Source organism: Squalius cephalus (genome assembly GCF_949319135.1).
Source record: "Squalius cephalus genome assembly, chromosome: 25".
Classification (NCBI taxonomy): domain Eukaryota; kingdom Metazoa; phylum Chordata; class Actinopteri; order Cypriniformes; family Leuciscidae; genus Squalius; species Squalius cephalus.
In genome coordinates this window covers 3,805,299-3,828,144 of record NC_137146.1, presented here as the reverse complement: position 1 = coordinate 3,828,144, position 22,846 = coordinate 3,805,299, and the positions used below count along the sequence as shown (strand labels likewise).

The window sequence follows — 22,846 nt, the reverse complement described above, 5'->3', positions numbered from 1 at the left end:
CCATTATAAATTAATTAATGTTTTGGAATTAATGGATACGGATTGCAGAATCCTTTGATTCATTTTACCAAAGAAGAAAGTCACAAGATGAACAGTTTATTTACAAAATATGAATGGGTTTGGAATGACATAATAAATGATGTCTGAATTTAAACTTGTGGGTGAACTATCTAATCCCTTTAAATCCATAATCTATAGAAGTCATATTCACTCTAAACTGTATGAAAATGAGCGTTTCCTGGTCTTTCCTTGAGAAAAGGGGATTCCAAGTGCACACAACCAGTGCATTATTATTGTAGCATGTTCTGTTTACTATCTTTAAATTAAATGATGTGATATAGACTGTATTTTGGCAATTTTGCTCCGTAAAAAAATCCCCTTATTGGTCGACCACAAATAGGCTGAATATCAGGTGAATAGCAGCACATTTTACTTTTATCGTTAGTTCTTCAGGTTTTTAGGAATAATGGCATCTGTTATACATCAGGGATTTTGAATCTTGATTTGAAATTTGCTAATTTATTTCAGTGAGGCTGGTGACGGACTTAAGCTGCGGATATTCCCACAGCAGGATGAATTGCACTTGGAAACCTGGTGAGGATGTCCAAAACCTCAGTTTTTATTACTGGTATGTCAAATTTTTTTTTTTTTTTTTTTTCATATTTCCCTTCCATTTCTCACTTAAGTTCCTTGCGTCCATGAATCGTTTTTAAAATTTTGTGTTTCAGGCTACCTGTGAATGAGTCAATAATAAAGTGTACACTTGATGAGACGATGAAGACTGGAGGATGTATCATACACAATGGGGATCTTAAGAAAATTATGGAAATATACTATCTGTTCAATGGGACTGCCGTGTTCAATGGAACCAATGGTTTTCCTGTAAACAACACGTTCGAGGGTGAACATCCATTACATTGCGGTAAACATGCACCTTTTCACAGAATTGGCTACTCAATTATGGCACATTATTCATGGTTTTCACCTGTCGTCACACTCATATAGGAACGCCCACCTGGAGGGCAAAACAAGGCTTTCCTCCATTGCTGAAAAAAACTTTAAATGATGAACAGATTGAATTTAGGCTTTCACGTTTCTTATTAATAGTCCACTTTTTTACATGAATAGACTACCGTTCCTTTGGGGTCTGCAAGATTATTTAATGTTTTTGAACGAAGTCTCTTCTGCTCACCAAGGCTGCATGTACTGTATTTAATAGAAAATACAGTGAAAAATTATTACAATTTAAAATACCTGTATCTTCAGAAAACCAGAAAGCTGATTTTCAGCTTCATTCCTCCAGTCTTCAGTGTCACAGGATCCTTTTAGAAATCATACTTTTCATACATACTTTCATATTTTTGTGGAAACCTCGCACTGACCCCAAAGCTTTGAACGGTAGTGTGTGTAGGGTTAAAACAAGGCGTTCCTCCATTGCCTGCAAGACATTTTTTTTACCAGGTTTGTACTAAGTACTAATGTAGCAAGACAGTATTAAATACTAAATTCAAGATGCACTTTATTGATGATGCATACTCTATGCAGATGAACCCAGAATATAAACGTGAAACATTTCTCATTATTCGTTTTCCCTAAGATAAATATTATAAAGAAAACACTCACCCATTTAGTGTATTGCGTTCATATTGTATCTGCTCACCTATATAATATGCATCATCAATAAGTGGTCACTGTTTTAGTACATTAAGGCATTTTAGTGTTTTTCACATGAAGTGTTTCACAATGTCCTGCTGTTCCCTTTCGAGGGAACTCGAACTGCGTCGGTGACGACACTAGGGGAACGCCCTTCAGCGTAGCGCGTCTGAATTTATGAATGAAACCGAATCCAATCCTATTGGTCGTTGCGTGATGACGTAGTGTGTGACGGCATATACGGATGTGTACAAAAGCACGCCGGCACACAGAAATGACAGCTTTTTGCTATTCAGCAAGCGCTTGTGTGTGTTTGAACTAGCGAATCTGAATATTGTCCTATATTTCATCTCATCATGGCAAGCGAACAGTTTAGAAAATGTGTGTTCCCATGCCCATGCTTTCTCACGGCTGGGGATACACACGAAATGTGTGTGTCTTGTCTGGGAAGGCAGCACGCTCAAGCAGCTCTTGAGGGGGCTGCTTGCGCTCACTGCGAGTCTATGTCAGTGAGAGTGCTGCGTTCTCGGTTTGCTTTATTTTCTGAGGATGGCCAAATGCGTTCTCCCCGCGGTACAGGTCCCGCATCTGCTGAGGCAATGCGGCGACTTGCATCGTGGGGATCGCAGAGAGATCTCTTAGACGACAGTGGGACTGCCGAGGCACTTTCCCACTCTTCGTCTGAGAGCTCAGGTTCCCCTATTCCCCGCTCGGGAGCCCGCCCCGCGGCTTCTCCCGCTCGGGATAATGACCCAGTTTTACACCTCTCTGATTCCGAGGAATTGGATGTGCTTAATGTTGAGGGGGGGGATCCAATCGAAAGACATGATACTGTTCAGCCGAGCTATGGTGAGTTAGTGGAGGTTTTAACGCGGGCTGTGGCCAAGCTTGATATTTCTTGGCCACAAGAACGGCAGGAAGCGCGTCCTAAGAGCAAGCTTGATGAGCGCTTCCTACAGCCCCGCACGCAACCTTCACGCCGGTCTCTCCCTTTCTTCCCGGATTTACACAATGAGTTGTGTAAATCCTGGAACAGGCCTTTCTCTGCACGCCTGTCTAACCCCCCGATTTTAAATTACAGTAATATCGTGGGGGTTAGGGATAAGGGATACGGGATGATGCCTCGGGTTGAGGAAGCATTAGCTAGCTACCTTTCACCCGACCTTGCGTCATCCCTGAAGACACCGGCGCTGCCTTCTAAGCCTTGCCGCACCACATCAGCTTTGGTGGGCAGAGCGTATATGGCGGCAGGTCGGGCTGGTGCGAGCCTGCACACAATGGCCATTTTGCAGGCGTACCAGGCCGACCTGTTGAGGGAGATGGACCAAGGCGAGGGTCCCTCGGCTGAGGATATTGCGGAGCTTCGCAGAGCCACAGATTTGTCATCGGTGCCATCGGTCGCTCCATGTCAGCTCTGGTAACCACGGAGAGACATCTGTGGCTCAACCTGTCTGGCATTAAGGAGAAGGACAGGGCCTTCCTACTTGATGCGCCTGTTTCAACCTCGGGTCTGTTTGGAGAAGCTGTCAACGCCGTGGTTGACAGGTTTCAGGAGGTTAAGAAGCAGGGCGAAGCTTTTAAACAATATCTCCCTCGCCGTTCAAGGTCCAGGAGGGCGGCTGCTAGAGAACAGCCACAGCCGTCTGCCAGTTCCTCTCATCGCCAGGCACAGAAAGCGAGTGTCGCCTCTAGAGCTCCCCCTAAAAAAGCTTGGGACTCTGGACGTCGCTCGTACCCGCAGCCCCCTGAGAGGACGGATCTGAGGACCGTCCTTCAGTCCAGGAAGGCTAAAGGAAAGAGGTCCTAGCTTTTACGAGACCTCAAAGGGCCGCCCCCCCCGAGAGAGAGCGATTGTGGTCCCCTCTCTCGCTGGGCCCTCGGGAAGCTGGCGTCGGTATCCCACCGTCTTTGACGCTTCGGGACACGCTAGCTCCCAGCGAGCACACACTGGTCTGTCTACCCCAAAGGCCTGCAGTCAGTCAGTGTTAGGGTTCGCACACTGTGGGTCATTGTCGGTTCTCCCCTGCCAGTTCTCCGCTTCAGGGGGCCGTCAAAGACCTGCACAAAACATTGGACACCAGCCCCGAGGGGCTGGTTCCCTTGGTGAATTTCACAGAGGCATGGCAAAACCTCGCGAACATTTCTCCTTGGGTCCTGCGCACTGTAAGAACTGGGTACAGACTGCAGTTCCGGGTCCGCCCACCAAAATTCAACGGGGTGGTCTGGACTTCAGTGCACCCAGAGCAGGGTCCAGTGTTGGAACAGGAAGTTCACTCGCTGCTGGAAAAAGGGGCCATAGAGTGTGTTCCCCCACCAGTCAGGGAGTCTGGGTTCTACAGCCGGTACTTCATAGTTCCAAAAAAGGATGGAGGGTTGCGTCCAATTTTAGATCTGAGGCATCTGAATCGGTCTCTGAGGAGGTTCAGGTTCAAGATGCTCACTATTCCCATCATCGTGAGTCAAATTCAATCCGAGGATTGGTTTGTCACGATAGATCTAAAGGACGCCTACTTCCACATCTCCATCCTTCCATCTCACAGGAAGTTCCTGAGGTTTGCTTTCGGGGGCGAAGCTTACCAATATCGGGTTCTTCCGTTCGGCCTAGCACTCTCCCCTCGCACATTTACCAAGTGTATGGATGCAGCTCTAGCACCCCTGAGGCTCGAGGGCATCAGGGTGCTCAATTACATCGACGACTGGTTAATATTGGCCCAGTCGCGAGAGCTGGCGATTCGGCATCGAGATGTCGTCCTCGCCCGCATCCAGAGCCTGGGGTTAAGACTCAACACGAAGAAGAGCGTGTTGACACCAGCCCAGAGAACTACGTTCCTGGGAGTGGTGTGGGACTCGGTCACGATGCGGGCTCAGTTGTCTCCTGCTCGGATCGAGTCTATCCTGACCACAGTGTCCAGGTTGAAGCTAGGCCAGGCCGTCACTGTCAAACACTTTCAGAGAGTGTTGGGTCTCATGGCAGCAGCGTCCAGCGTGATACCTTCTGGCCTGCTACACATGAGAGCTTTACAGTGGTGGTTGAGAACCAAGGGGTTTTCCCCGAGGGGAAACCCATTCCGCTTAATAAGGGTTACGCACAGATGCCTTCGTTCCCTGTCAATTTGGAAGAAGCCTTGGTTCTTGTCCCAGGGTCCCAGTTTGGGAGCATTATGTCGCCGAGTATCTATTTCGACAGACGCCTCCCTCACGGGCTGGGGCGCGGTCATGGACGGCTGTTTTACGAGAGGCCTCTGGCAGGACCATCATTCCTCTTGGCACATAAATTGCCTAGAAATGTTGGCGGTGTTCCGGGCTCTGAGGAGCTTCCTGCCAGACCTCCATGGTCGCCATGTCCTTGTGAGAACCGACAACATGTCGGTGGTGTCTTATTTGAACCGCCAGGGGGGTCTGAGGTCGCGCCCTCTGTGCAGACTGGCGCATCAGATCCTCCTGTGGTCCCAGCGGAGACTATCGTCTCTCAGGGCGATGTATGTCCCGGGGGACCAGAATCAGGGAGAAGACGTCCTGTCGAGGCAGGGGCTGAGGCCTGGGGAGTGGCGACTCCACCCAGAGGTGGTGGAAGCCATGTGCGTGAGATTTGGCCCAGTGGAAGTGGATCTTTTCGCGTCTCAAGAGACGTCCCACTGTCCACTGTGGTTCTCTCTCAGGCATCCAGCTCCGCTGGGGCTGGACGCCATGATGCAGACGTGGCCGAGGCTGCGTCTGTACGCATTTCCCCCGATTGCTCTGCTCCCAGCAGTTCTGGAAAGGGTCCGTCGAGACAGAGTCAGTCTACTTTTAGTAGCCCCGTTTTGGCCGGCCCGAGTATGGTTTTCGGACATCATATCACTCCTGGCAGGCCCGCCATGGCAGATCCCTCTGAGGAGGGACTTGCTGTCCCAGGCGGAGGGCTCAGTTCTCCACCCTCGACCCGAGCTGTGGAAACTGTGGGTCTGGCCCCTGAGGGGGCACAGTACCTAGAAGCCGGCCTGTCAGCTGGAGTGGTCGAAACCATATTAACTTCCAGAGCTCCCTCCACGAGGAAGTTATACGGCCTTAAGTGGAATGTATTTTCCGTTTGGTGCAGAGAGCGTGACTTGGACCCAGTTAACTGCCCAGTGGCTTCAGTACTGGAGTTTCTCCAAGACCGCTTTTCTGCTGGGCATACCCCGTCCACACTCAAGGTTTATGTGGCTGCCATTGCGGCTTTCCACGCTCCTCTGAGTGATGGCCCGCTGGGGAGGCATCACTTGGTCGTACGCTTCCTACGTGGAGCCTGGAGGATGAGACCTGCGACTCGCACCAGAGTTCCCTCTTGGGACCTGGCAGTGGTTCTCGAAGGGCTGGCCGAGGCTCCCTTCGAACCACTGGAGTCGGCTGAGGCCAAGAACCTTTCGTTTAAGGTGGTCTTTTTGTTGGCCATTACTTCTCTGAGGAGGGTAGGAGATCTCCAGGCGCTCTCTATTTCCAATGGGTGCTTGGAGTTTGCTCCAGGCAACATTAAGGCCATCTTACATCCCAGGCCCGGCTATTTGCCCAAGGTGCCATCTAATGTGGCACGGCCTATGGTTCTGCAGGCATTTCATCCTCCACCTCACGTGACGGCGGATGAGGAGAGACTTCATCTGCTCTGCCCTGTCAGAGCACTGCAGTGTTATATTCAGAGGTCCTCCTCATGGCGGAGGTCAGACCAGTTGCTGGTGTGTTTTGGGTCGCCCAAGAAGGGGCTTCCCGCCTCTAAACAGACCATCAGTAACTGGATCGTTCAGACTATTTCCCTGGCCTATCAGGTGCGCAAATTGCCTTCACCTATGGCCGTGAGAGCTCACTCCACCAGAGGCATGGCGTCCTCTAGAGCCCTCCTTTCAGGGGTTTCTATCCATGACATATGTGAGGCGGCTGGCTGGGCCACTCCGCACACATTCATAAGGTTTTACAGTCTGGACCTTCCCTCTACACCCGGTGCACGAGTGCTTTCGTCCTAAGTTGTGCCTGAAGACAGCTTCACACTAGGATGAGCGGGGTTCGTTGTGGTATAGTGGGTATCTCGTTCCCCTAGTGTCGTCACCGACGCAGTTCGAGTTCCCTCGAAAGGGAACGCCTCGGGTTACATATGTAACCCTTGTTCCCTGAGAAAGGGAACAAGACACTGCGTCGGTTCGCCACACCTCACCCCGCCTGGAGCACTTGCTTCATAGCAAAAGCTGACATTTCTGTGTGCCGGCGTGCTTTTGTACACATCCGTATATGCCGTCACACACTACGTCATCACGCAACGCCAATAGGATTGGATTCGGTTTCATTCATAAATTTAGACGCGCTACGCTGAAGGGCGTTCCCCTAGTGTCGTCACCGACGCAGTGTCTCGTTCCCTTTCTCAGGGAACAAGGGTTACATACGTAACCCGAGACGTTTTTTAGCGACTGAAATTCTGCAACAAGTTCTTCAAGTACTTCTTTTAAGAGGTGATCTGAATATTCAGGTCCGTGCTGCAGTTTTATGGATGTTTTGCCCTCCAGGTCTTCGCACGAGTCGCATGACTGAAAATTATGAATATCGAGAGTTGTCATTTTCACAACAGCAAACTATTTTTAACATTGATCACGTTGATGTGTGGTGTGACATTGAGTGCAACCTTTATTTTAACCTGCAAGAACTGCATTAGAGAATATGAGCTACATTTTCCAGTTTTTCTAATGTCAGTTTGCTTAAATAGACACACACACACACACACTAATGAATAATCTCTTTTTCTTTTTTGGGCTTATTTTGCAGGGAAACTAATCAAACCTCGACTGACAATCCATAGAGTCGGGCAGGAGCTCCACTTTCAAACAATTGAATCAGATTTAAAAGAGTTTAACAATGACTGCTACTCTTACCAGTACACATACACCAAGTGCAATGAGGTAAACCCTGTTCTGTACTTTTATGTTTAATAATAGAGGATCAGATTCTCTCCATTCTCACTACAACTTTCAATACAACAACTCTTCTGATGCTTATGACTCTAGCAGAAATGGAAAATGAAAGTGTTTATTTAATCAATGCAGTGCGTGCCGAGTCACATTTCAAGCATTATTTCAGCAGAGCTAATATTGCGCCATGTAGTGGAGCACATAATGATATGTTAAACAAGATCCATATATTTATTTCTACCTATATATTTCTGTTGTGTTTACAGAATGTAACTGCAAATGGCGCAATTATATATAAAGTGCAGTTTGACCCCGCCTGCAAGTACAGAGCCAGAGTGCGGATCCTCTTCTCAAAAAATTTTAGTTCAGGGGGGAGTGATCCGAGTGACGAGGTGGAATACGGTATGTCCGCATTTTGCACGTCCAATTTGCTCCCCTGAAGGTGCAGACTGTGACGCCAGATGACGTCTTTTTTCCGACGTCCTTCGAACGTCCGGTATGACGTCGACAGGACCTCTATTTAAGGGCTAATTGCAGTCCAAATGTGGTCATTGTGGACGTCATTTCTACGTCAATTATAAACTCATTTCTTACATAGTTTTTATACTGCTTCTTCGCTCTAGGTGATATATCGTGTGACATTGTTATACGCATCTCGTCAGTAAAGCCGGTTCCTTGATTAGAAGTAAATCGCCATCACCTGCTTTCAGATGGAGCGGCATTTACACAGAGCCGTAGTTCACTGACAAGCTGAGCCATATCGCATTAATTATCGCAACGATACGTCCGTGATAATTAAAGCGATTTAATTCGCTTTAACTCGCACCCCCCACCCCCCACCGCTCCCCGCCCCCCGCTCCCCCGCTAAGAAGAGCTGTGCGAGCACAGAGACTACCACTGATTTGCCGCTTTCCGTGTGTCATTCGGAATAAGACACACACATTTGAATAAGAAACAATATCAAGTCTATAAAACACGAAGCACAAGAAACATCTATCTGTGAGAACACTCTTTTAAACAACATACACACTGGGACATTTGACTGCACATCACAGTTTTGACATTGTTGATCCTTCTTGCAATCATAATGCAATGGACTATGGCCTACATTAAACCTTTAAATAAAGGGGTTATTGAGCTGTTTACACTGTTATATACAATACAAGAGCCTGCACAGCGACAGGAAATAAAAATGAACGCAAAAAAACCTGCCTACTTTAAGATGCACAATGTGTCAGAAGACATGGGGGACAGAAATGATTTTAACCACTTCATTAAGTTTTGTTTAGTTGAAGACCTTTCTTTAAAGTGAATTTCGTTTTGTATAAATTGTATCTTAATTTTAATCAATGTTTTATCAATCATTTGCCTGGATTTAATAAATAATAAGCAAATATAGCAGACAATAGCATGAATGTTGTGTTATTTTGATTTAATAATGTGAAGCTGCTTTGATACATTCTGTATTGTGAAAAGTGCTATACAAATATACTTGACTTGACTTGACTTGAATGCGCCGGCGCCGCGTGAACATTGGCTTAAATTAACAACTAGAAAAATACTTTAGTTGGGCGCAGCCCTATAGCTACTTATTTCAGATAGGCCTGTTCGAACAAGCATGTCACAATGGGCATTCTGGGTTGAGCGCGCAGCGCTGAGTGGAATGAGCTGAATCTTCAGAAAGGCTCTCTCACTCTGGAGGAAATATTACTGCTGTTTCTGCGCACACCGCAACAATATGACCTCATGTTTGTTTTAAAAACATAATTCAACATATAAATATTACTTTTAAATGTTTTTATTACAAATACATTACTAAATGCTAAAAATTAATAAATGTAAATGAACAAAAAATTGCATTGCATTTGCAATCCTGTGAAACCAGAACCACTTCCCGCGCCCCTGGGCCTGTAAGCTACTTATTTTATAATTTAAAACAGAATTTGCATTTGCACTAGTGGTGCTGATTTGTTTTTAACGTTGCAGAATTTAAAAAAAAAAATCTGAAAACATTCTTCTGTATGCTTTTATTTTAGTGCAATTGTATCAAAATTCGAGCCGGAGCCCTCCCCCGGACAGCACGCCAAATACGCATAATCTTTACTCTATTTAATTTGATGTAAGTGTGAACTCGTGCAACCCAGTTAAACAGCCCCTGCATAGAGTGAATAATTGATTTTTGAACCATTGATAAACTAATTAAGCACCACCGCCACGGACAGCACCTGGTAACGTCGCACTTACGAAGGTAGGGGAGAGCGGGGCACAAAGTAACGCTTTTTGACTTTCTCAGTTTGTGTAAATCTACTTATGGTTCAGAGTATTTATTTTTTCCCACATTAATTTCCCACATGTCTACTACAATTATGTGGTTTTGTTTTATTAATACAGTATATACTTTTTTCTTGACATACCCCGAAAGAATGGAAGTGAAATGTGACAACATGCCCCATAGGTGGGGTACATTGTAACATGTGCAGGGGCACATTGTAACATGACCATATGACAGCTTAAAATGTTATCTGATCTAATAAAAAAAATATACAAAACAAACTAAAATATTTTCTAAATAAAATACAATTAAAAAACTTTTTCATATAAAATAATGGCAATTTTTAATAATTAAATATAAACTAATTTTTGAGTTTTGACTATACGAACACATGAAAACACAGCTATACAACATAGTTCAAAACAAATAAATAATTAGTAATTTCTGAACATTGACTCAGTCTTTATTCACCTTTTCTCACGTTTTCCCAATAAAATTAATAAAAGTATAGAATATAATAGCGTATTTCTAATAGGGGCACATTGTAACGCAGTGTTACAACATGCCCTCGCCTGCACAACTGTGATTTAAACCCTGCTAGTGTCTTCTGCTAGTTAGCGAAGCATTAACTATCTCAACTGTTAAATAACATCTTGGAGATTAAAATAATATCAGATTTGTCTTATTTTAAATAAACACAAAAAATAGAGATGAAAAGTTAACTTAAGTAAGAAATTTACTTTTGCTATGGTTTAATAAATGTCTATGGATATCTTCCAAAAAAAAAAAAAAAAATTTTGGCGGATTTTTTTTTATATATATAGTGTTGATATGACAACTAGTAAATACACAAAGTTTCGTCATCCAAGCATGTGCGGAAGTATTTAAAACAAGCGTGTTACAACTAACCCCGCGTTAGGTTGTGCCCCGCGCTCCCCTATATCTTAAGCAGCCTCTAGGCATATATCTCGGGGAACACGCCTAGAAATAGTATGCTTTTAGTTAAGTTATACGAGTCTTCATAGCGCGCTAAGAAACAACGTTATCGGGAAAAGCAGCCCTGAAAGGCTCTCTCTGCTCTGGAGGAAATATTAGTAGCTTCGCTCCCAGCTCCGCCGGCGCTCCACTCCGCTCACATGCTCTGTATATGTAATTCCCGAATAGTTATAACTCTGAATATATAAATGTAATTCCCGAATTTATATTTATATTTATATATTCAGAGTTATAACTATATATTCAGGATTACATTGATATATTCAGAGTTTTAACTATATATTCAGGATTACATTGATATATTCAGAGTTTTAACTATATATTCAGGATTACATTTATATATTCAGGATTTACATTTATATATTCAGAGTTATAACTATATATTCAGGATTACATTTATATATTCAGAGTTATAACTATATATTCAGGATTACATTTATATATTCAGATTTACATTTATATATTCAGAGTTATAACTATATATTCAGGATTTGCATTTATATAATCAGAGTTATAACTATATTCTGAATTTATATTTATATATTCAGTGTTATAACTATATATTCAGGATTTACATTTATATATTCAGAGTTATAACTATATATTCAGGATTTACATGTATATGTTCAGAGTTATAACTATATATTCAGGATTACATTATATATTCAGAGTTTTAACTATTTGGGATTTACATTTATATATTCAGGATTTACATTTATATATTAAGAGTTATAACTATATATTCAGGATTACATTTATATATTCAGAGTTATAACTATATATTCAGGATTACATTTATATATTCAGATTTACATTTATATATTCAGAGTTATAACTATATATTCAGGATTTGCATTTATATAATCAGAGTTATAACTATATATTCTGAATTTATATTTATATATTCAGTGTTATAACTATATATTCAGGATTTACATTTATATATTCAGAGTTTTAAATATATATTTGGGATTTACATTTATATATTCAGGATTTACATTTATATATTCAGAGTTATAACTATATATTCAGGATTACATTTATATATTCAGGATTTACAACTATATATTCAGAGTTTTAACTATATATTCGGATTTACAACGGATTATTTCCTGTTTGGCCCCCCATAATATATATATATATATATATATATATATATATATATTCAAGAGATGACAATTTTGGGATTTCGTAATAAAAATAAAATCGTTAGGATAAAACGGTGGCTCACATAGGGTTAAATATAAGAACTTAAATCAACCCTAAATGTATTCACAAAATAAATGGGCAGTTTCTTCAAAAATACCACAAAATGAGCAAGTTTAATCAATATCAAGATATTTACAGATAGATTAATTAAACGTGTCGTACAAATTGTTTAAGTTGTTCCGCGCATATCTATGGTTGCGCGTGTGATAACGAGAGTTACGCATGTAACTGCGGTTCTATGAGTTCTTCCTGACCGCCAGAGGCAGTGCTTCACACTGGATACTATCTCTCGTTGCAAATGCATAGGTCGAGTCTAATACAAACAATGTCCCTCGTGACCAGGATGACTCGGGGTGCTCCCCTATTTAACCCCGTGACTTCCTGCAGACTGTCCCTACGGAATCTTCTCGCCTGACTCCGAGTGACAGAAAGCTCTGGCGGTCATCCAGAACTCATAGAACCGCAGTTACATACGTAACTCTCGTTCTATTTCGTTCTTCCTGACCGCCAGAGGCAGTGCTTCACACTGGATGACTTATACAACAAGGTCACGAGGAGGTCCCACTCACCCTTAAGAGGAAGTTGAGGGTCCCGACAGGACAGCTGTTCCAATATTACCGGAAGCAGCCACATTGACCCTGTAGTATCTGGCAAATGTATTTGTTGATGACCACGTAGCTGCTGCACAGATGTCACTTAGAAGGACCCCTTTTAATGCAGCCCAAGACGTTGATATGCCTCTTGTCGAATGGCATCTCACCCCCAAAGGCACTGGATATTTATTAGATGTGTAGGCGTGGGTGATAACCTCAACTACCCAGTGCGACAATCTCTGCTTTGAGAGGGGCTGACCTCTTTTTGGGCCCCCGTGACAGAGAAAAAGTTGGTCTGATTGTCGAAAAACTTCTGTGGCCCTCAGATAGGCCCGGAGAGCTCTTACTGGGCACAGCAGTGTGCTTCCACTTTCTTCCAGCGTGTTTGACATCGGAGGATTAAACACTGCCAGCTCAATAGCCTGGTTCCTAAAAAGGGCAGAAAGCCGCTTGGGGAGAAATGCTGGGTTGGGCCATAACGTCACAACTGAGCCATCTGCGTTCCAACGCATACAGGATGTGTTAACTGATAACGCGTGAAGTTCACTCACCCGCTTAGCTGAAGCAATGGCCAAGAGAAATGCTGCCTTCAATGAGATCCACTTCAGATCGCTCTGCTCCAGAGGTTCAAACGGGGGCAATGTAAGAGACTTTAAGACTAGGCCCAGGTCCCATAAAGAAACCCTAATGCCCTGAGGGGGGCGCAGTCGCTGAGCACCTCTCAGAAACTGAGTAACCAAGGCATGAGAACCCAATTGCTGACCATCTATTCTTACGTGATGTGCTGAAATTGCAGCCACATAAACTCTTAAAGTAGCAGCTGCTCTATTCTTTTCTAATAGTGACTGCAGAAAACGTAAAATCAGAGGAACAGGGCAGTGCTCTGGGACCACTGCTTGCTCCCTACACCAATCAGAGAAAAGCTTCCATCGATAGGCATAAGCACTCCTGGTGGAAGGTGCTCTAGAGTTCAATATGGTGTTCTGGACCCCTTGATCGCAGGCTCCAAAGAGTGGTTCCGGCCCCTCAGAGGCCACACACAAAGCTGCAGGCGGTCTGGATTCGGGTGCCAAATCTGACCCTCCAACTGCTGGAGGAGATCCTTTCTCCTGGGAAGAGTCCAAGGACCCCCGTCTAGGAGCCTGTACATCACTGGAAACCAAGGTCTCCCCGGCCAGTTTGGCGCCACTAGCAGCAGCTTGTGGTGCTCTTGAAGAACCCTGTGAACAGTCACCCCGATCATCGGTATCGGGGGAAAGGCATAGAGTAACCGATCTGGCCAGGCGTGGGCTAGAGCATCCTGCCCCAGCGGACTGGATTCCTCTGCTAGTGAGAACCAGAGACGGCAGTGGGTCGTTGTCGCCGAGGCAAATAGGTCCACTTCTGCCCTGCCAAACCGCTGCCATATCATCTCTACCACTTCTGGGTTGAGCCTCCACTCCGTTGATGGAATTCTGTGGCGGGACAACAAATCTGGAACCACATTTAATACTCCTGGAATATGCATTGCTCTGATACTTGCCAAGCGAGGGAAGGCCCAAGTCAGCAGTTCCTGCGATACTTGAAGGGATTGGCTGGACCTTGTGCCCCCTTGATGGTTGATGTGATAAACCACCGATTTGTACAATTACAAAAACACCGAGAATATGCCTGCCCTTCAAAAACGGAGCGAGGTGCTTCAGAGCTCGCAGAACTGCACGAAGTTCCAGGGTATTTATATTCTCGCCCTCTTCCCGAGGACCCCATTGTCCTGTGACTGCTCTGTGTTGCCAGACTGCCCCCCAGCCAGTAAGGGACGCATCGGTCTGGACTATCTCCCTTCGAGAAGGAATCATGCCCAGAACAACCCCCTTGGTCAGATACAATCTGCTCCTCCAAGACTTCAGGGCCAGAAGGCATCGCTGTGTCACCTTGATCAACCTGTTCTTGTGCCAACTGGGGTTCAAGTGGAGACTGTTCACCCATCTTTGAAAGGGGCGTAGTGAAAGGAGGCCCAATGGTATGACTGCCGCTGCTGCCGCCAACATACCTGTGAGCCTGAGGAAGCACCTGAATGGAAGTCTGGCATGCCTCCGAAACCGTTGAAGGAGTAGTAGTATATTGTCCACTCGTTGTTCTGATGGAGTGGCTTTCATTGACTGTGAGTCTAGCGCGAGACCTAGGAACCCCACAGATTGACTTGGAATTAATCGGCTCTTGCTGAAATTCACAGAAAGGCCCAGTCGAGTAATATGTGCGAGCAGCTGTGTGATTTCTAACACTGCCTGCTCCTGAGAGTGGGAGCAAAGGAGCCAGTCGTCCAAGTATGGAAGCACCTGTAGCCCTGTGGCTTGGATTGGAGCCAGTGCGGCCGCCATGCACCTGGTGAAGACTCGTGGCGATAGAGAAAGGCCGAATGGGAGGACACGGAATTGATAGACCTGGTCCTGGAATGCAAATCGGAGGAACGGCCTGTGTTGAGGAGCAATTGGAATATGGAAGTAAGCATCCTTTAGGTCGACCGTAGTAAACCAGTGCTGCTGCTTGACCGCCTGAAGAACATCGGTTATGCGCAACATACGAAATGGCAAGATCTTCAGGAACTTGTTGAGGCCGCGAAGGTCGAGTATGGGCCTTACACCGCCATCCTTCTTTGGAATGAGGAAGTAAATGGAGAAAAACCCACCTAGCCGTTCTGACCAATCTACTGGTTCGATGGCACCTTTCTCTAGGAGTTTTGTTATTTCTTGTTTTAAGGCAAGTGAACTGTTGGGGTCTGAGACTACGGTCATCCTGACCCCTTTGAAAGCGGGCGGCCGCCGTCGGAACTGCAGCTTGTACCCCTGGGTTAGTGTTGCTATAACCCATGGGTCGGAAGTTGTTGTTTCCCAATAACTGAGCTGCTGATAAGAAAACCGTCCGACGGCCGGCCGCTGACCTTCAGGACCTACGTCCATGGCCTCTAGCATCCCTGGTGGGCCGTTGGCCAGGTGCTCTACCCCTAGGAGCCTGAAATACTTGCTGACCCCGAGCCCGGGGCCGCGGAGTAGAATTTTCTACACGTGGTGATCTCGGAGGCTGGCCCCTGTGAAGAGCACCTGGGCGTGTTGAAAACGTAGAGCGTGGCAGTTCATACCCCCTAGAAGGCTGTCGGTAATTTACGTGAGCCTGTGGAACTCTCCTCAGGTCAGCAAACTGCTGCCTGGTCTGATTCACCTGGACACTACGCTCCAGTGTCTCCTGTGCAGCTGGCCCAAAGAGTTGCCCTGGAACTACAGGAAGGTCCCTTAGTGTTCTCCTACATGCCTCAGACAGAGGTGATTGTGCAAGCCAGACTTGGCGGCGTGCTTGTGTGAGCGTTGACATAAGCCTTCCCAGCTCTCTTGTCATGAATGCCACTGCCTGAAGGGAGGCATCACTTAAGTTTTGGTTAAAAGGATCACTCCCTGATGATTGAAGGGACTGAGACAGGGCCAACATGAGATGGGAGAGAGAATTGCCAATGCGACCCATTCGTGCTGCCGTGTTATATGCCTGGATAAGATGATCATCTGTAATCCTGCATTGAGGCCGGGGGCATCGAACATTAGGCCTCAATACCTCCTCTGGGGAAAGAACAAACGAGGCAATAAAAGGATCAACCTTAGGCATCTGACCCAAGCCATAAGTGTCTGCATCCTGCATCGCAGCCAATGCCCTGTTTGCACTAGTGGGGTGCATAAGAGACCTAGGGTTAGCCCAGCATCTTTGCAACTCCTCGATATAATCCTTTGATGGTGGAATTGTAAGAGGAGAGGGATGCGCTGAACCTCTGAAAAAAGCACTAGAAGAGGTTGCCACCGCCAGGGCTGTGTCAAGACCCAAGCGAGCCAATGCAGCCTGAAGAGCTTGCTTCACCAGCTCTTGCTCTGACTGTGGACCTTCTGCCGATCCATGACCAGCTTCCTGGGAGCCATCATGGGAGAATTGGGATTGATGATCAGATATAACCTCCATTTCTCCATCATCATCATCATAGAACTGGCTCTGAGAAGCCGCCATTGAAAGGACATCCTCCTCCCCAATGGGTGACTCCTTAGCAGGGCTTTCGACTGAGGATACTAGTCTCTCACTCGGTTGCAACTTCATAAGCAAAGACTTGATCTGAGCAAACTCAGCCGTCAGCACATCCACCTTCTTCCCTAAAGGGTCTTCCTTGGGTCTTTTACCAGCGGAAGCACTGGTTGATTCAGTATTTTTACGCTTACTTGTTGTTTTACGTGGTGGAGGTGGTGGTAGCGACTCCCCCAAAAGCCCTTCCACCATGGTTACCCTCGAAGTCCTCCTCTCCCAAGACATGACGCTACAGTTCATGCAAGCGTCTTCTGTAAGGCCCTGTTTAAGGTGTTCTAGGCCTAAACAGGAAGGGCAGCAGTCATGCCCATCATCCGCCTGGAGAACAGCCATGCACAATGTGCAAGTATGAGGTAACTTTTCCATTCTGGTTCCGGAAGATATTTAGTAGGTCGAGCGGAATCACTCTGACTGTCACTGCCCAAGCAAGCCTTGCCAGAAAACTTACTATAGAGAAATAATTTCTATACAATATATTATACACACACCATTGAAGTGTACATGTAATATACTATAACAATCCTATATTATAATTAATGCGTGTATATTGTTATATTTATATGTATATACACGAGGCCCAAGCTTCTAAAATTTTTTTTTATTTTTTTTTTATTTTTATTTTTTTTTTACAACTGCTAGCTCATTCAATGACACAGTAGATGAGTATTGTACCTATTAGTCTAGATACCAATCGCTATACAGAGCGCACACACTCCGAGCGTGGTCTTAACTAACTTAACTTACAGCTACAAGTTATTATGGTCTTTTCAACGAGCGAAAACACTCTGTCTAGCGACCAACACAATGCCAGGAAAACGAGAACGAACCCCAGCATAAATGTAAACAAACTCACCTGCTTTATTATCAATGCAATCCCAACGAATCCGTTGCAGCCTCTGGAGGACGCGCAATCGCGAGACACCAACAGTGCTTTCTGTTGCGAGGCTGTGAAGAACGGATTCCAGTCTTTTTTTTTTTTTTTACATAACCTACGACCTGCATACATGCACGCGAGAAGATTATAGGGACAGTCTGCAGGAAGTCACGGGGTTAAATAGGGGAGCACCCCGAGTCATCCTGGTCACGAGGGACATTGTTTGTATTAGACTCGACCTATGCATTTGCAACGAGAGATAGTATCCAGTGTGAAGCACTGCCTCTGGCGGTCAGGAAGAACGAAATAGAACGCGTCGTAGGTCACATGATAACGTCATCATGGCAGATGTCCGGTTCACATTCATACTCAACGAGATCTGGCTATAAAGTACCTACTCTTTTAGCGCTCGTTAAGTAAGTACTTATTGAAATTAAGTACCTACTCATTGAGTATGCGGTTTCGAACGCAGCCCAGCACACACACACACACACACACACACTACTGACACACAGAGGACAAACACAGGAACTACACGTGTGTTCAAAACTGAGTTATGACTGAAATCATCTCTATTAGACTGATCTGATCTGATCTGTGACAGACGAGTTTGACTCTAATATGCTCAGAATGTTTAAACTAATATAAATCAAACAAACGATAATTGCGCCATATGCTGTTTTGTTTGTGTACATTAAACTACACTTTGTGTATCACCAGCAACATAAAAATGTTTTTGAGCTGATGAAAGATAATGCTGATAATGAATTTATTACTCATTACCAGAGATGGGGGACTCGAGTCGCAAATTTAAGGACTTGAGACTTGCTTGACTATATTAAGAAAATGACTCGACTTGACTTTGACTTGATATCCAATGACTCGAGACTTACTTGACTTGAACTGTATGACTCGAGAATGACTTGATATACATTTTTATATAAATCATCGCAACATCAATTGATGAACAAAATGAAAGCAACGGAACCATTGACGTCAGTCATCAGATTCTGCGCGATTGCGTGACGCTGCACAAGCCCAGAAAAAACATACATCGCTGTGAGCGCGCTAAATACAAAAACATCTCCCAGCATCGTTTCTTTTTGGATATAAACACAAGAAATTGACCATAGCCTATTCATACAAGAAGATTTGCTGTACGCATAATAACAGGCAAGGGATATCGGACGACCATCACAACCTCGAACAGTCAAACTTCATTCACCACGTCTAAAAGTGGGCTATGGCTTGTTTAACCTGTTTGTTATAGGTAATTTGATTATCGTTAAATCTAGAGAGAATATTGGTCATCATGCCTCTTTATACACAATTAGCCTATGTTTTCAAATGTAGCTTAATGTTGTCAATATTCTAATGATAATTAATGATGGCATATGTTTTGTATAACATTTGCCTCATTTCTTTCCAATCATGCTTTAAAGCCAAATATGTTGCTCTTTCCAATGACAAAAAACAACATAGAAAACTGTTGATGTTTTGTCGTGTTTTATGTTTCTCTTAAAGCAGGGTTAGATGTTATCAGGGGGTTGGGGGCAAAATTCCAGCAGAATTAATATGCACCCAAAATTCAAAATGTGGTGGAAAAATTGCCCTAGTAGGCTATGAGTTATTTTTTATAATTAGCCTATAACATATTAAAAAAATATTTCCAGAATATTGGCGCGATTGCAAATGTGATAATGATTTTATAAAACAGTTAAGTAAACAAAGAGTGAATATTGTGATGTGACATTTTAGACATAATATTCCAAATATTCTGTTTTTGCTCTATTTCTCCAATGACAATAGTTCCAAACAAGCCACAGAAAGAGTTATGTGTACTGTATTTGTGATTCAGTGACCTAGTTGCTCAACTGATTCAAATCAGTTGAATGAATGCTTCTATGACTCTTAACGTACATTAAGACGTTGATTTGGAGCCACCTATTGGCGGTTTTAACTTCATAATTAAAAATATATAACTTGTATAAAGGGGATGCCAGTTTGAAGAATGCCATTTGGTGGCATAGGAACCATTATACTTGAATTGTGAATTGTTTAATACCTTTTAATGGTCTTCTGCAATGTTTGAGGCATATTTATTTTTTCATGCTTTAATGTTGGCCTAATTTCAGTTACATTTACAATTTAGGCTGTGTAGTTTGAAATTTTATTTATTTTTTATTTTTTAGATTTTTATTGTAGTAACCACTCAGCTGTATGTGGAAATGCATATTTTTTAAAAAAAAAAAATGTTGCAAATAAAACCATAGTCCAACTTCTGTAGTTTTAACTTATTTTAATATATAAATTCAGTGAAATCATCAAACGTTTGTATGACTTGCCAGTGACTTGTGACCCAAGCTACGACTTGACTTGACTTGCTTGACATAAAGCAGTGACTTGACTTGACTTGACTTGCTTTTCATAAAATTGACTTGGACTTGCTTGAGACTTGAAGGTTAAGACTTGAGACTTACTTGTGACTTGCACATGTGTGACTTACTCCCACCTCTGCTCATTACTCATTTTAGCAGAAGTGAAACTGTTCCAGTTCAGAGTGTTGAACCAGTAAAAGAGTGAAACTGTGAGTTTGAGGTGTAAATCTCATTTGCATTGTCAGGTTTAGTGATTGTGATGGTCTCAGAATAGAGCAGCTCGTCTCCAGTGACCATGTTCAAACCCCAAGAGCTTCATTTCACATTTACTGCTGAATGCAGCTGTTCTCAACTATTACAATCAATCAAAAGCCGCTGAAACTTTAGTGCAGGACTTTGAAGGAACGACACACTGATCAATGATGCAGTCCAACACAAATGTGCGCTTGCGTTCAGATGAAGCTTTATTGAATGAACAGCAATGGCAGCACATTGACAGACTGCTTCAGTATTGAGCTGTAAATCACGTGACGCTCAGATACGCTGGTCTTCACTGGAGAAACATCAGCACTCGGAGCTCTTGAGGAACGAGGCCTCGTGAGCAGCTCCGGCATGTGTTCCTCTGCAGACGAAGCGCTCTGCGTCTTCCCAGCGTGCTTTGCTGAGGCTCAGGACGCTGCTGCGACTGTAGAGACCGTCCCGCTCGCTCTCTGCGCTGGTCTGAACCCCCTCGGTGACCTCTGACCCGTCCAGCGTCCAGCTCACCGTCGCCCCCTGTGGAGAGTAAGAGCTGAGCAGGCAGAGCAGAGCGGAGGAGTCTCCAGAGATCAGCAGAGAAGAGGGAGACAGCAGAGACACGGAGGGAGACACGGAGGGACCCGCTGGACACACACACACACACACACACACACACACACACACACATTCATGAATGATCATTTGATTTTAAATATACAAGTTACATTTTAAATGATCCACAGAATGAGTTTGAAAAACATTGTCCAAGTAAATTGATGGTTATATTGTGATGTCGTTATAAGATCTATAAAACTAATTTAAATGATCATTTCAATATTAATTGTATTTTGAAAATATTCTGCTATTCAGAAACTCACAATCATAAACATTAGCAAATTTGATAGTTTAAATGATTAATTTTCAAAATGCTCTTCAACTGAGTTTCTTTCTGTCTGATGAAAATTATAAAAAATGTAATTTATGTTGTCCAAATTATACAACTTTTGTTTCATGCGTTTAAAAAAGCCCTTAATAGTTACATTTACCAAGAATTATAGACAAAATTATATATGAAGAATTTATTGAATAGATTTTAAAGTATCTGCAGTCAATACATGAAATTAACTAAATGTTAGCAATAATAAGATTTTAAATATTCATGTACAATGAAATATGACATTTAAAATAGCTATACAAATTATAAAATTTAATAAAAAAAAAATACTCTTGATTTTTTTCAGAAGTTACAGAACATTTTAATCTCAATCTAATTTTTAACAACATTGTCCACATGAAAATTGATTAATATATTGTGATTTCTTCATAATATTTTGAAATCAATTTTAAATAATAATTTCAATATTAATTTGTTAAGATATTCATACATTTTTTTTATTCAAAAAATCAATCGTTTTTTTTTCAGCAAAGTTTCAATATATATTTTAAAATCTACTGTTTAGACACTTACAATCATAATCATCATAATCTTGATTTTTAAAATGCTTATTAACTAAATATCTCTTTGTCTGATGATGACGCTTATTATAAAACTTTGGATGCATTTAAAAACCCTTAATCGTTAAATTTACTATTAATTATAGACAAAATTATTAATATCAAGAAATAATTGAATATATCATAAAATACTGCAATCCATATAGGCTACATTAAAATACAATAAAATGTTACCAATAATAATTAAATTATTAATGTAAAATTAAAAATAACATTTAAAAACAATATGAAATATAAAACCTAAGTAAATAATAAAATAGTTAAATGATAAATTGCTTTTCAAAAACATATTAATAAATGAATTATCTTGTTGACAAATAAGATCATCTTATAGATGTTTTTTTTTAAGGTTCATTCATGGCATTTTAAGATCATCACTAAGAATTATTTTGCTGAAATAATCTAAAAATAAAATAAAATGAATTAATTAAAAAAATTTTATTAGAGAACATTTTTATCAGAGAATAGAAAAGACTTACTGATCGTCAGTTTAGTTCCTCCACCGAAAGTGTACCACAGTGTTTCATTCTAGTGAAAGAGTCGTACAAAAACCTCCGTCACACTCAAATGAACACACACTCCAGCAGAGAAAGACACACTCACACACACACACACACACACACACACACACACACACACTGATATGAGACTCAACATCAGGATTATTGAACTGTCTCATCGTCTCTAAATGTCTCTTAATGCATGAAAACTATTAAATAAAATAAATAATATAATCAGAAAGACTCTGTTCTGATCTTTACACATCTGAACTGGGAGTTTCTAAATGATCATGTGTTTCTCAAAGCATTTTAATAAGTGTTGATGACCTGTGACCTCTGGAATGACCTTTGCCCTCTCATGGAGTTCACAGTGAAATACTTGTTTCTTTTAGTGATGAAACTGTCATTTGATTGATCAGAAAGTCTGAACTCTGAACCAGAGACTCGTGCAGAATAAAGAAGAAATGATTTCTAAACTCCTACAGAAGTGAAAACACACTCCACTGGATCATGAGAATAAAACACATTAAAGGCCACAAAACTGGATCAGTTTCTTCTGCATGTGTTCATTTTCATGTGTGTTTTCCTCCAGCTGGTTTTTGCTCAGAGAGTCACTTT

At 42.9% G+C, this 22,846-nt stretch overlaps 1 protein-coding gene and 1 long non-coding RNA gene across 2 annotated transcripts; one reads left to right on the top strand and one right to left on the bottom strand.

Annotated features, from left to right (window-relative positions):
- The first annotated feature begins 531 nt into the window (after positions 1 to 531).
- Positions 532 to 8,966, top strand: LOC307153722 (uncharacterized protein). Its single transcript, XM_079863338.1, has 4 exons — positions 532 to 628; positions 729 to 922; positions 7,420 to 7,553; positions 7,829 to 8,966. The coding sequence occupies exons 1-4, from the start codon at positions 573 to 575 to the stop codon at positions 8,000 to 8,002; spliced, it is 558 nt and encodes a 185-aa protein (XP_079719464.1). The 5' UTR covers positions 532 to 572; the 3' UTR covers positions 8,003 to 8,966.
- An 11,451-nt stretch (positions 8,967 to 20,417) lies between these two features.
- On the bottom strand, positions 20,418 to 22,306 carry LOC307153399. The gene is made up of 2 exons (XR_013820141.1): positions 22,208 to 22,306; positions 20,418 to 20,857 (listed from the first exon to the last, which is right to left on the bottom strand). It is a non-coding gene; the product is annotated as an uncharacterized lncRNA (long non-coding RNA).
- Between the last annotated feature and the right edge of the window lie 540 nt (positions 22,307 to 22,846).